This window comes from Microchirus variegatus, assembly GCF_963457635.1.
Source record: "Microchirus variegatus genome assembly, chromosome: 1".
NCBI classification, from domain to species: Eukaryota; Metazoa; Chordata; class Actinopteri; order Pleuronectiformes; family Soleidae; genus Microchirus; species Microchirus variegatus.
In genome coordinates this window covers 87,702-101,899 of record NC_139802.1, presented here as the reverse complement: position 1 = coordinate 101,899, position 14,198 = coordinate 87,702, and the positions used below count along the sequence as shown (strand labels likewise).

The 14,198-nt window shown below is 39.3% G+C and overlaps 1 protein-coding gene across 2 annotated transcripts in view; it reads left to right on the top strand.

Moving 5' to 3' along the window:
- The window catches only part of myom3 (myomesin 3), a 67,519-nt gene that overhangs the window by 28,737 nt on the left and 24,584 nt on the right, over nucleotides 1-14,198 (top strand). For both annotated transcript variants that reach the window (XM_083892874.1, XM_083892873.1), the window contains exons 13-18: nucleotides 2,933-2,986; nucleotides 5,266-5,393; nucleotides 8,150-8,333; nucleotides 9,623-9,797; nucleotides 9,885-10,006; nucleotides 11,212-11,399. In XM_083892874.1, the coding sequence (XP_083749000.1) occupies nucleotides 2,933-2,986; nucleotides 5,266-5,393; nucleotides 8,150-8,333; nucleotides 9,623-9,797; nucleotides 9,885-10,006; nucleotides 11,212-11,399 (851 nt within the window). The remainder of the gene's footprint in view (nucleotides 1-2,932; nucleotides 2,987-5,265; nucleotides 5,394-8,149; nucleotides 8,334-9,622; nucleotides 9,798-9,884; nucleotides 10,007-11,211; nucleotides 11,400-14,198) is intronic.

Below are 14,198 nucleotides of genomic sequence, written 5' to 3'. Positions count from 1 at the left end.
CTTTGAACATGTATAAAGTGTAGTCAGCATTATATCATAATATTTAACAGTTATTTTGTTGAATTTATGAATAATTCATTTAAACAGTTAGTGGCAGGTGCGAGTGCGTATACTTTGGGTATATTGGAAAGTTGAGGATTGGACAAGTTCGCGGATATACCCTTGCTGTCGGCCCCCGACAGCGTAGGCTAGTTTTGAAGAAAAAATATATATATATATGTTGCACTCATACATTTTTCGTTGGTGTTAGATTATTTATAACATAATGGTGATGAACACTGGTTGGAACGAAGGGCCCCCTGGTAAATTTTGCTCAGGGCCCCTACAGACTCTAGAATCGCCTCTGACAAGCACTGTACCTTTAAAATTTGTACCTCCTTGTTTGTACCGCTAAAGAAACATTTCTGCACCCCTAGTGACAAAAATGTGTCTGTACACACTGAGAAAGGTACAACTGGAGCGACAGCAAAAGGTAGAGTCTCGTACTCTGATTTCTTAGTGTGTGGACACAGGAGCTGCTGTCTACCACTGCCTCATGTGGTACGTTTGGACTAATCATTTTGAACTTACTGATGGAGGCAGCAGTGGATGAACAACTCCTGTGCACCGTAGTGTTAAAGGTGCCATATGTAAGAATGTGGCCAAAAAAACGGTTACTACATTTAAATTCAAAATACAGAGGTCTTTCAGGTTTCGTTTTCTGACGTAACTGGCAACCCATGGTTGCTTGGCAGCTGAGACTCTACTGACTGCAATGATTGGTAGACGGCGGTAGGTGGCGCCACATGCCAAAACATGATTGATGCACTTTTAATTTTAGACTATAAACTTTGTGTGAGGAGTGAACGTTTTTCTAAGTATTAAAACGGCAAACATACTCTTAACCCTTTAAGGTACGCAGACTACGCACCAAGAAAAAAAGCAAAGGAAAAATGATTTCTTTGCATTTATATTTAATAATGACAATCAATCAATATATATTGTTTTTATATTAGACCCTACAGTATTTCAGATACAGGCCTCTACCAAACGGTTGAGACGTCTGTTCATAATAAACCTGGTTTGCATAATTCATAAAGTACAACATTCAGAAGAAGTCACATTAATTTAGTGTTAGTGAGTTCAGCTTGATGCATTTTTCAATGAGATATAGTGACTTAAAGTGTGCTCGACCAAATGGTTGAGTGGTGCCTTAAAGGGTTAAGATATCAACAGCAGACATAGATTTAGTGGATGAGCCTTTTGTAAAGTGACTATATTTGTACTTGTATGTCACTGGTACTCTCAATGTTCTCAGTGAGAGTGAGTGTCCGTGTCTGACCATGGTTACCGGCGTCTTGTTGCTGAGTGACTGACTGTGTGTGTGTCGGCACCTCATACAAATACATTTTGTATGAGTTGTGTGCCGTAGGAGAAAGTCGAGATAGTGACATCTCTTGTGTTAGAGCTGGTTATGACTGAAGACGAGTCTGAGACAGAAAGATACTCTGAGGGTTTGAAGTCGAGCATCTGTACCCAACTCATCATCAGCCCCTTCTTTGCCTTGAGCCCTTTTTGAGGAAAAAAATGTTTGAAATTGGAAGAAAAAAAGCGTTGATATGACATTCTGAACTGAAAACAAGGTGCTCTGACTATATGGCATTTAAATTCATGTAGTTTTTATATTTGTGCAACCTGTATTTGCATATATATCTGCAAGCCATCAAAACTCGACTATAATCTCACTGAAATTCCACTCTCTTATTTGCTATCTTGACATCGGAGACATCTCTGATGAACTCACCATTCCAACAAGCTTCATTCTTCATTTTGCTTTTAAATCTGGCAACTGTGCAGAACATCACACATAGCATTCTCAAAACCATCAGACCGTTCAGTGGCACCTGCATCATTCACAGTTGCCTTTTCACTATGTATTCAGATTCTTACCCTGCTGTTGCCGCTGCATCAGCCTTTATAACATAGCATCCTACAGTCGACCACGGGCAAGATTACCTGTAAGGTAATAGGTTTTCTTCTTTTCCTCACTAGAGGAAAGGGAACAATTCAAGGAGAGCTAATGTCAATTGCTGTGTGTGTGTGTGTGTGTGTGTGTGTGTGTGTGTGTGTGTGTGTGTGTGTGTGTGTGTGTGTGTGTGTGTGTGTGTGTGTGTGTGTGTGTGTGTGTGTGTGTGTGTGTGTGTGTGTGTGTGTGTGTGTGTGTGTGTGTGTGTGTGTGTGTGTGTGTGTGTGTGTGTGTGTGTAACAGGGAGGACAGATGGGCTCTGGTCAGATGCTGTGGATCATTAAACACAGATGAAGGACAGGCAGAAGGTTGACTTGCCTCTGGCCTGCTCTCCATCTCTCTCTCTCTCTCTCTCTCTCTCTCTCTCTCTCTCTCTCTCTCTCTCTCTCTCTCTCTCTCACACACACACACACACACACATTCTTGTACTTGCTGCATACTGAGGACCGGGTAAAAGTGCTGGCAAAGTGAGGACCAGCATTTCCACTTTATAAATCAACACAATAACAAATATCTACTTCATGAATGACATTTATAAAGAACTACTGGGTGCAGTACCATAAAATGTCTGCAGGTGGAGCCCCAGAGCAAAAAGTGTGTGAAACACCAGGGCTGGAAAACGGCTTTTTGTACCAAATTGAGGACCTCTGTTAAAAACAGAGTATAGCATCTTTACAACCTAAGGAAGTGATTTCAATGGAAACAAAGTGAGGACCGGCCAAAATGTCCTCACTTTGTAAAAAAGACCTCACTTTGTTGGTTAAATACCCCTCACTGGTCCTCAGTATGCTGCAAGTACAAGAACACACACACACACACACACACACACACACTGCTCCTCTAACATTTACACTAATAGTGTTATCATGGGCTCTCATATAACTTCATTACCCAAATGTCCCCCCTCTCTTTTTCTCTCCATCTCAGTGGTCAAGGTGTGCAGAGGGAGGACCATCACTATTACAAAAGATGATCTGGAAGGTGAGAGAAAAGCTGTTTTTTGTGTTTTCTTTGAATTCAGTGACTTTTGTCATAAAAAAAATGCCATTTGAACATTTCCACTCCCTGGTTTGAAACAGCATCTGTGTATGTACAGTACATGATGTGCTGCTGAGCCTGTAGGTTTCCTCAGGCTCGTGGGTTAATGCATCTTTATATTATATTTTACTATGAGCTGATTTAATTGTAACGGTTGTAACGGCTGTAACAGCGATAAACGCATTTGTTCCATTTTCAGAAATGAATGAAAATGAATGAACAGTCCCTGGTGGTATCCTGGTAAATGCACTTAATGGGGGCGTGACAGGAATGAGTGTGAAGAGGGCCGATTACTCTGGTGATGTAACTCACAGTCAGGGGGAGATAAAGGAGCAGGGATATGTGTTGGAGAAGGAAACCACAAAATATATGTTTTCATTTGTTAGGTTTCTCTATCTGTCTATCTATCTATCTATCTATCTATCTATCTATCTATCTATCTATCTATCTATCTATCTATCTATCTATCTATCTATCTATCTATCTATCTATCTATGTACACATACACATCTTTATAGTACTTTGATTGCAAAAATAATTTCAGTGCAGTGCAGAAAAACATAAAGCCATGTAATTGCAAATGCTTTTTTGTTGTGCTGGTTTTTGCGAGTGTGTTTTGTCCTAGTAGCCAATATGAAAAGAATTCATATTTGACTTGATGACTCCTTCCACATTAAGGAGGTACTATTTTGTCGTGGAAATGCAACCAAACCGCGTAGAGCCGAGAGGCCAAGCAGGAGAGCACAATTTCACAACAGTGTGAAACAGCTAAGATACAAATAAATGCTGCGTCACATTCAAGCGTTAATGTGGGAGACGCTTTGCAGCTTATTTTGATTCTCAGCTGAAGCAGCAGTAGAACAGTTCACTAATGCAAGTGAGGTGAAAACTGTGGTTGTGTATTTTACACAGACGGTCTTATCGTAAAAAGTATCTCGGAATGACTTGAAATTTACCATCATAATAGTCGGCATCACCCTGAACAAGGATCCGCTGAAAATATTTGCAAATCTCTTAAGGAATAATTTTAATGATTTTTTTTTAAGTCAGGAAATGATCCATTTGCTATGATGCACTTTGACAGTGAGCTGAATATCTCGGAAGGACTTGAGATATCTTATCATCGCAGGTGGCTGATTAATGCACATTGCATCTCAGGTGGTACAGACCACAGGAGGCTGCTGGTAGACTGAATTAAAAGAAAGAAAAGCTGTTTTGATAAGACTATGATGTGAGCAGCTCATATCCCCAGTGCTGATTAAAATCTTCCACTGTTGGTGTGTCCTATGCATGGTGGAACACCCTGTAGTAGCGGGTGCACTCCTCATGCCCAAGTTATTTTAATTGTTATGGTGTATGTATGACACTATGCTGGGGCTGTAGCACCCCCCCCCCCTTCCCGTGGTAATGGGCTCACCCCCGTGATGGAATTGATGAATCTGAATGGTACACTGGGTTGGAGCAGGGTGGGGATTGCAAGAACCATAAAGTGCTTTATTGGGTGGAAATTAGAATACTCCCCGGAGTACATGATGAGTCATCTAAAATCTTAAAGCACAGGGTATATAGCATCCTCTAAAATCTAACAGTAATGTTGGAAAAATTGCTTTTTTTTTTTGATATGATTAGGTTGTATATGGGCATGAAGGTGACATTTTTATATGTCACAGGGGAATTTAAAAATAGAAGAAAATGGAGCCATTATACAACTCCACAAACTGTTCTTTAAGAGGTTTTATTTCATATTGTGCTGAGACACAGACGCACAACAATATAAACTTCATTACAAACACACGGACTGACTGGTTCTCTCCTGTCACTCTTTACTGTTTTCCACCTTCTACACACTACACTGCAGTTCAGTTTCAGGGGAAACAAAAGCAGAGAGAAAGAGAGGAACTAAAACTCAAGACGTTGGACTAAATCACAAATTGTTCCACTGTCCGTGACATGAAATGTTGCTGAAAGTGTGCTGACTCCAGCTTTATTTGTTATTTAAAACAAATGAGGAATGGAGGTGAAATTATAGGGCATTATAAGTTCAATTCCACCTACTCAACACTTTTACTCAAATCCAGCAGACAAAGCATGAAAATTCCTGATGCAAAGGTTTTTAGCGAAAGCAATATCTCAGCCAGCACTTTTTGGACTCTGCTTTTATTCTCCCTGACCTTGTGAATGTTCCTCCACCTCCTCATTTTCTTCCTCTCTTGGTTCCGCAGGTCAAATTAAAGCTCCTCTACCTCCCACAAACGTTCACACCTGCGAGGTGAGCGACACCTACGTGGTGCTGAGCTGGACCGAGCCTGAACCCAGAGGCAGGGAGGCGCTCAACTTCTATGTGGAGCGGGTCAGTCCTCACTCCCACAGACAAGCTATGTATTGTATAAAGACACACAGACAAATACCCGTATTACATAACTCCAATGACCTCTGGTGTTATTTTGAGGTTTATACTTGACCCGTACTCTTATTTTGACATCATATCAGTGCAGGAAAAAATTGCACTAGCTGAGTTGTGAAACTGGCTTCAAACAACCATGCACTCTTCTTTGTTTTGTTAAAGTTACATTACTCACACACCCTGACTTCCACTGTAGTTTCACGCTAACTACACTGTAAATCATTTCTGTGAATTTACACATTTGCAAAACTCTTAAGGAATAATTTTAATGAATTTTGAAATTCAGGAAATGATCCATTTGCCCTGATGCACTTTGACAGTAAACTGACTTTCTTCAAAAAAACAAAAGTATCTTGGAATGACTTGAAATTTACCATCATAATAGTCGGCATCGCTCTGAACAAGGATCTGTTGAAAATATTTGCAAACCTCTTAAGGAATCATTTTAACAAATTTTGGAAATTTCCTGAAATGATCCATTTGCCCTGAGTTCCCTGGGAACGACTATTCATCATCCATAAGTATAGTTCATTTTGACTGACATGACATAAGCAAATGATAAGGTTATAAAACAGCAGAGAATAGTATGAAAGCAACTGATACATGTCCGAAAGCATTTGCAGTTTGTTCAGAGGAAGGAGAAGCTGCTACTATGATGTGCACAAATGACTAAATGTTGTTGAGGTTGAACTTATAGTTATGAGAATTAATTAATTCTGGTCTGAGATAAACTGTAATAGCTGAGTGGTGAGGGCGCGTACTTAGTTTCACCCAAACTACACACCCTCAGCTACTGGTTTTTCTTGTCAGTGACTGTGTCCATGCAGACAGTGACCATAAACCTCACCCACATGCCCTTAAGCTCACAGCCAGAAGCGACTACAAGGAAGGACATGTTAGTCTGTTATTTTATGGTATTTTCTTAAAAGTAAATACTTTGAAATGAAATTTCACAGCCGGGGAACAAATGGATTTTAAATCACCTGGATCGCAAATTTGAAGGTTTAAAAATCGATCACTCTGTTGTGGTTTTGATTTGCCCTGCTATATTTCAATCATAATTGCTGTAAAAGAAAATACATAGATATGAAAAAGTGTGCTTGTTTTTCCCCCTTGGATTTGATATGAAGTTCAAAAGGATGCCACAATAACAAAAGTTTTCCTCCAATGTATCACAGCGTTGGGAATGACCTATTCTATATAACAATAACGTCTCTGCTCCCCAATATCAAGACAGACTAAAGCCTCCAGCTCAAATAATCGGAAAATTGCCTCAGGAAATAGATTTTCATTGGACTTTTATAAGTTACTGAGGTAATAAAACTGTCAAATCTGTCAAAGGCATCTGAAATTACTAAAGTCTGCTGCTTCGCTCCCACTATTATAATGAAAGGAACATTCAAATATCCCTTTCACCCTTGAGCAAGCACTGTTTAATCACTGGTCTCTCTGACGGGCCTGGCTCTATTGTTAGGTTTTTCCTCCTCAAACAGTGAGTGAGAGCAGGGGGTAAAGGTAAGGGCTATGCACATCATAGACGTCAAGTAAACATGGAATATGAAATCGCAGTTTGTATTGTATATATTGACAAAGGTGTCCAGATGAGTCGCTGGTGGCAGAGCTGGCTTTATCCTGGCATATCTGTCTTTACTGTCTACATGCACATGTTGGGGGAATTCCAATTCCTTACTTAACCCTCAATCTCAAAAATGTGCTCTCCCTCTAGTGCAAGTTCTGTCCCGATTCTCAGAAAAATTAAGTTGAGGGTCAAGTTTTTTCAATTTTGAGATTTTCCAAGACCACCCTTGGGCGCAAGGGCTACCCAGAATGCATTGCGTGTTTTGATATAACAAAGATGGCGCCGAAAGCAGCGAAACGAGTACGCTACAAATGAAGTATTTTCTTTGTTAATAGAGATATAAAAATGATGAAAACCATTGTATTATCTTAGTTTAGGCCCATATTATGGATTACTGACGTCATTGTTGCGTAACATTTATTTTTATATTACCATCTTTTGTCAATAGCCATGGTTTGCTATGGTTTACTTTTCAATAAGTCGTGGTGTGTGGTAACTGTCAGCTGAATATTTGTATGAGTATCATCTTATAACTAACTGACAACCTAATAACTTGACTGACAAACGGATCAGAATAAATAATCCTGACGTAAATGTGTTCTTCTTCTTCTTCTTCTTTTTTGGAGTTGACAGACTGGACGCAGCTTTCGCGTTGTTCTGCCCCCTACAGTCTGAAGACGTGTCTGCATTTAAGGGGTGTCCCATTTCTAAGTGACAAAATAACCCTCAACACTTGGTTTTGAGGCCAGTTAAGATTAAGGGTTGAGCTTGAGGGTTAAGATAGGAATTGGAATTGGCCCTTTATGTCTCTCTGAATCTGAGGATGTATTCACATGTCCACCTTGCAGTCACTCTGCCTAACACACCACACAGCAAATCTGTCTGTTCTTATTTTTATGTTAAGTGGTTTGTTCAAAATGTGACAATCGCATCCACGTAGAGAAGAGAAGACAGTACAGCATAAGAATAAATCATGGACTTTTTGAAGTATACGTGACCATCTTTGCACTACTTCACTCTTGTGGAGATTGAATCCTCCAGCATATCAGAATGATACTTGTATATCCTGAGGTAGATGGTGCATTTGAATCATATTTTGTGTGTTTTGTTGTGTTTTTTTCAGTCACTGGCAGGAACAAACAGCTGGGAGATGGCCAGTCTGGATACAGTGGTAAACTCTCCCAGGTTCCCAGTGTTTGACCTGCTCAAGGGCAAACAGTACTGCTTCAGAGTGCGCTCTGTCAACAAGTACGGTGTCAGTGACCCCTCTGAACCGAGTGGACCGATCTCCTTGGGAAAGCCGCAAGGTGAGAGAGAGAATGTATGTGTTATTTACCACGCATTTACCACTTGGCCTGTTGTTACTGCAATATGTAACAGACAGACACTTACACCTCAAGTTGTCTTTAAGGTCCAGCATAATGTGGTCTTTATAGCTTTAGAATAAATCTTTTATATGTACTTTAGGCTTTATGAAGGACTGTGAATATCCTTGTGGTATGTCAACTGAGTCACAGAAGATTCTGCTAGTGATGTTTAAAAATAGCAAAAGTTTTGTCAAACCAGTGGTTCTAAACCCAAACATATATAAATGAGTTTATTATAAATGACTGAAATAATTGACTAATAAACTGAATGACTAATTGTTTTGTCTTATGTAAAGGATCACTATGGGGAGTTTTCATGTAAATAGATAGATATAAAGTATATGTAACATTTAACCAAATGTTGAATATATTACTTTTTTATATTACTTTTTGGATACCCTTTAACTCAATTAGCAAAAAAAAAATTGCTACTAATTTGAACTACTGTATAAACATGGTGGTACAACGTGGCAGACTCTGTGGAAGAAAACCTCAGCAGACCTCAGAAAACCTTGTGCAGCAAGGATTCATTAGAGTTGACAAATTATTTTGAGGTAACAAAACTCAACTATATTTAACTATATATAAGTATTTTACGGAGCCCCCGAAGTGACATGAGAAAAAATGACTTAATTACTTTTTTTTTTTTTTTTTTATTGAAATCTCGAGTTTCAAAGTCGAGATCACGAGTTTCCAAGAAATTATGAAAAAAAATTATGATTGTTTTTATGAAAAAAAAAATGTTTTTTTCATAACTTTTTGGAAACTTGACATCTCAAATTTCCAAAAAATTATGATTTTTTTTTCATAATTTTTGGGAAACTCAAGATCTCAAGTTTCAAAGTCGAGATCTCGAGTTTCCCAAAAATTATGAATTTTTTTTTGAAAAAAAATGTTTTTTTCATCTTTGTTTGGAAACTCGAGATCTCGACTTTCCAAGAAATATGAAAAGAAAAATTATAAAAAAAGTTTTTTTTAAAAATACAATTTTTTCCCATAATTTTATGGAAACTCAAGATTTAAAAAAAAAAAAATTCCGTCTTTTTTTTTTTTTTTTCCTCATGTCACTTTGGGGTCTCTGTAGTATTTCATTTGCAGCTGATATATATATATATATAATAATCCGACACACTGCTCCTTTAATCATATGCCAAAGTATTACTTTACATTCCATTCCTAAATTTCATAATTTCACTGATGGCTGATTTGGATTGATTGATTCCCATCAGCTGTGCCGGCGTCTCCTCACTCTGTGTTAGCCTTCAGAGACACAGACACATCAGTGCTGCTGCAGTGGCAGGAGCCCAAAGACAAAGACAACATTCTGGGATACTACCTGTACTACAGTGAAGCTGACAAACACCAGTGGAAAACTGTTAACAACAAGCCTCTAACCAAAACCAGGTGACGGCTCATGTTTGAAGTTAACTTATATCACAACTCTTCCGACGTCTAAAAATATCTTTCAATCTTCATCTCTCTCCACCTCAGGTTTATCGTCCACGGTCTCAAGACACGGAAAGAATATGTGTTTCGGGTGAAGGCTGTGAGCCGAGCAGGAAACAGCAAATACTCAGAGCAGTCTCAACACATCCTTGTCAAAGCAGCTATTTGTGAGTGCAGCAGTATCTCTTTGGCTTTCAACACTGAACACACAGTTCCTGTTTCAAAGCACCTCATATTTAAAGGTGCATTATGTAATAATCCTCCTAATATGTCACAGAGACTCAGGAATAATGTTCATATAACAAACTGAACTCACCAACAACAACAGTACAGACAAAATATTTGCATTAAAAAAAATATTTTGCAGACTGCAAATCATGTTTATGTTTTGAAATCATGTTTTTGGCATGTGGCGCCACCTACCGCCATCTACTAATCATTGCAGTCAGTAGAGTCTCAGCTGCCGAGCAACCACGGGTTGCCAGTTACGTCGTTTGAATGTAGTAACCGTTTTTGGCCACATTCTTACATACGGCACCTTTAAATGTTTAAATGCTGAATATATTGATTGGAAAATGTGTGTAAAATGAAGGGCAGAAATTGAATACACTGCCCAACTGTGTTTTACATAAGTGTATAATGGCTTCAAAATGATACTCGTTTGGTTTTCATAGCTTTACAATAAGCCTTTTATATGTACTGTAGACAGTGGCCTTTCCTCTACGGAGGCTGCTGTGTTTCTACAGAACCAACAAAACAGTCAGAGCATTTCACATCTCGAGGGAGTCGTTTACGTTGAAAATGGAAGAGAACGACATCTTGTCTGATGTGTGAAGGTCACCACAGTTGTTACAGTCTCACCATTAGCTGTCACTCTGATGGTGAGACTTCTTACTCTCTGAACCTTTAATACAGGCAAAGTGTGAAAAATTGCATGCTAAAATAAACAGAAACTTTTTGCAACATTTAGCAAAAAAACAAGTATAAAAAACATGTGAGTTTTTTTTATTTTAATTTAGTGTGTGTTCAAGTTGATTTCCCCCGCTAGGGTGGTTTTAATTAGTTATTTGATTGTATAAACACAGCCTGACCTCCTCAAGCTTTTATTTTGGTACATCCGGTTATTCAGATTAAACATTGAAATTATATTTTCACAAGAGAAGTAAATATCACAAAATTCCCAAATATTGCTGTAAATCTGGTCAAAACTAACATTAAAAAATGTTTTTGCTAAATGTGGCAAAAAGTTGCTGTTTATTGTAGCAATCGGCGCCTCATTAAAAATGTGCGACTTCAGAGAGATGCTAGTCATTTCATTATTTAATCAACAACTGTCAGTTGTTTTTGTTTACATTTCTCTGGTTGTTTACAGGTGTTCCCTCTGCTCCCTCTGCCATCGCCCTGCTGTTGTGCACTGGGTCAGAGATGGTGCTGGGATGGAGAGCTCCGTCCTGCAGTGGGGGAAGTTCTGTTCGTGGTTACTATTTGGACCAGAGTGAAGACGGCGAGGAGGCGTGGAGAGAAGTCAACATCACGGCCGTGAAAGAGAGGCAGCTTAAGGTCAGTGAAGCTCAAACATCACACAAATACAGTTCTAAACAAGAGCACTTATCCATGTCAGCAGCACTAGACTGCACTACAGTCTTCTATCAGTCAGTTCATTTGGGAGCAAACGGTAACATCAGCACTTAATGGGTGAAATGCTAAGAGACTGTAGACGAGCAGGTTCACATTTTTCCTTTCATATAAATTTTCAAATATCAGACTTTCATGTTTTTAGATGGTAACGACATTTTCTCTCACACAACCACGGAGTTTACGGTTTGATTTCTTCACAACTATTGGATTTATCCTCTTAGAATTCAATCCACCAGTGAAAGAGTGGAGAATCATTTTTAAATGACTACAGTAAGTGCTGCAAAAGTATACTGATAAAGTCTCATTTAAAGCAGACCTGGACCGGAAGTTCCAATCAACGCTGTTTTTTAGTGTGTATCTGCATCATTACCTTGTTTATGAAGCCCTGAAGGTTCTAAACAAACAGTTCAGTCACTGCTGAGAACACTGTGTTTTATTGTAATCTCAGGCTCAGAGAGATCTCTGAAAAAACCTGGTCCGGTTACGTAAACAGCATTTCTCCTGAACAGCAGATCCTCCTGCTCCGGGCACTAGTCCGGGCACATCCGGTTGCGTACATTGAACCACAGAAGAAGAATAACGTCCGTTGTGGAGGTGTTTCACGAGCGACAGTGTCTTCTGACTCTGGGTCTGACTCTGGGTCAAAGGTCGTCAAAGGGACTGAGGCGGGGAGTCGTGAAGAAGCTATTTTTAAACACTGTTAAAACAATGTTTTGATAATGAGGAGCAGTGCATCCACCGCTCCAGAGGGGGGAGCTGTGCTTCTGAGAGCTGGTGTGCTGAATATGTCACTTCCGGGTACTGGCCAATCACAAGACAGTTGGGAAGGCTCTACACTGGCTGGCCAATCACAACACACTCTGTCGTCTGGGTGTGAGATTTCAGTCTGAAATATCGCAGATGAGGACAGCGTCAGTAAGGAGAGATTTCTATCAGCTCGTTTACAACAACTAGGAGGTTTTTGACCATAAAGACAAGTTAATGTATGTAAGTAGACCTCCATAACTAACATATATGTGCAACAGGACCACTCTATGTGAGCTTTAAAAAATAAAAAAACACTATTAAAGTTATGCCCACATTTAGCAGCTGCCTTTAAATTGATGGCAGTGTTGACCTTAGCTTCCTCATCCACGCTGACACCGGCTGTGTCACTAGGCAACAAGCTGTGTCCATGGAGACCTGAAGGAAAGTTGAATATCCTGACTTACTGTAGGTAGAATAAACACAGTCCTCCTTAATAAGACATCATACAAATGTGTTGTTTTTTTTCTTCCTAGGTTAGACAAAGACTACGCCAATTACACAGAAAATTACTGTTTCAACATGATCTGTACACATTGTACAAAGGAAAACCTCAGAAAACGTGCAGCACCCCCTGTTGACACACCAAGATCAAAGGAAAACCTACACATTTGCTGTGTGTTGGACTTACTGTCTATTACAAGTAATAATCATTCATTTAAAATGACAGTTTAACGAGCAACATGTACTTAACATGACGTATACTGCAGAAGGTGCCTTTGAAATACACTGCACTACACAGGATATGAAATTACTAGATTTAATTCTGATTTTATTTGACGTTGGCGTGTCACAAACAAACTTAGGTGTCATCAGATGATTAAAAACAAACAAACAAGGGCTTATTTGTTTAAAATGTTCTTATATTATTGACAAGTGACAAGTGATCCCAGCTACCAGCTGACAATGCATTTTAATGCAAAATCCTGTAACACACTAATAGACCTGTCAGATAAACGTAGTAGAATGAAGAGTAAAGAATGTGCTTGATTTATTTACATGAGGGATGTGAGGAACAGAGAATTGAGGAATTGAGATGAAGGTTGCAGGAAATGTGTCGTCTTTCAAAAGCGTTTGCCTGAACATGGCACTGAATATCCTCCACACAGAGGCTGTCAAGAACAGGATGAAAAATAATGTGTCACACTAATCAAATGGAGCCTGAACACCATCTAGTGGATTAAAAATGTACTCTTTTCCCTTTTCATCAACCAGACTTTACAAGGTGGACTTTATTATTCCAATAAGCAGCTTGTCATTCTTCCTAAACGTGGTAAGATAAAGAACTACAGATAATGAAGGGGGGTATTAGGTGTGCACCAAATTGGTTTTTGGACACCATGCTGCCATCGCTCTCAAATAAGGTCCCTCTGGTCGTGTCAATTAGTTGCCAGGAATGAGCTGAGGGCGTCAGGAAAAGTTCACAAATGTTCGCGGAATAGATAAGGGCCTTAAAGACTAAGTGGCTGTGAATAGGAAGATCGATGCACAGATCAATAACGCTGAATCCCCTTTATTCCCAAAGCAAAAGTGAGAAAATGCTGTGTCAGCAGCAGCAGCAGCAGCAGCAGCAGCAGCAGCAGCAGCAGCAGCAGCAGCAGCAGCAGCAGCAGAGCTAATATCCCATAAAACGCCTGCTTGGCTCAGTGTACAAGCCACCTGTGCTCCTGCATGATGTGACCGCTGATCCATGATTTATGTAAAGCAATTAAGTTTGCATTATTGTGTAGGCAGAATACGGGAGGCTTCGCATACATAATTAAACAATACTCGAAGAAATGTTTTTACAAATAAAGAAAAACTCATCTGAATGATTGTTTATTGTTTTCTGGAACAGTGACTGAAATATGTTGAGACCCTGATTTACATTCAAACGTCATCATATCAAAGCTAAACAAACGTTCCAGTGTGTAATAG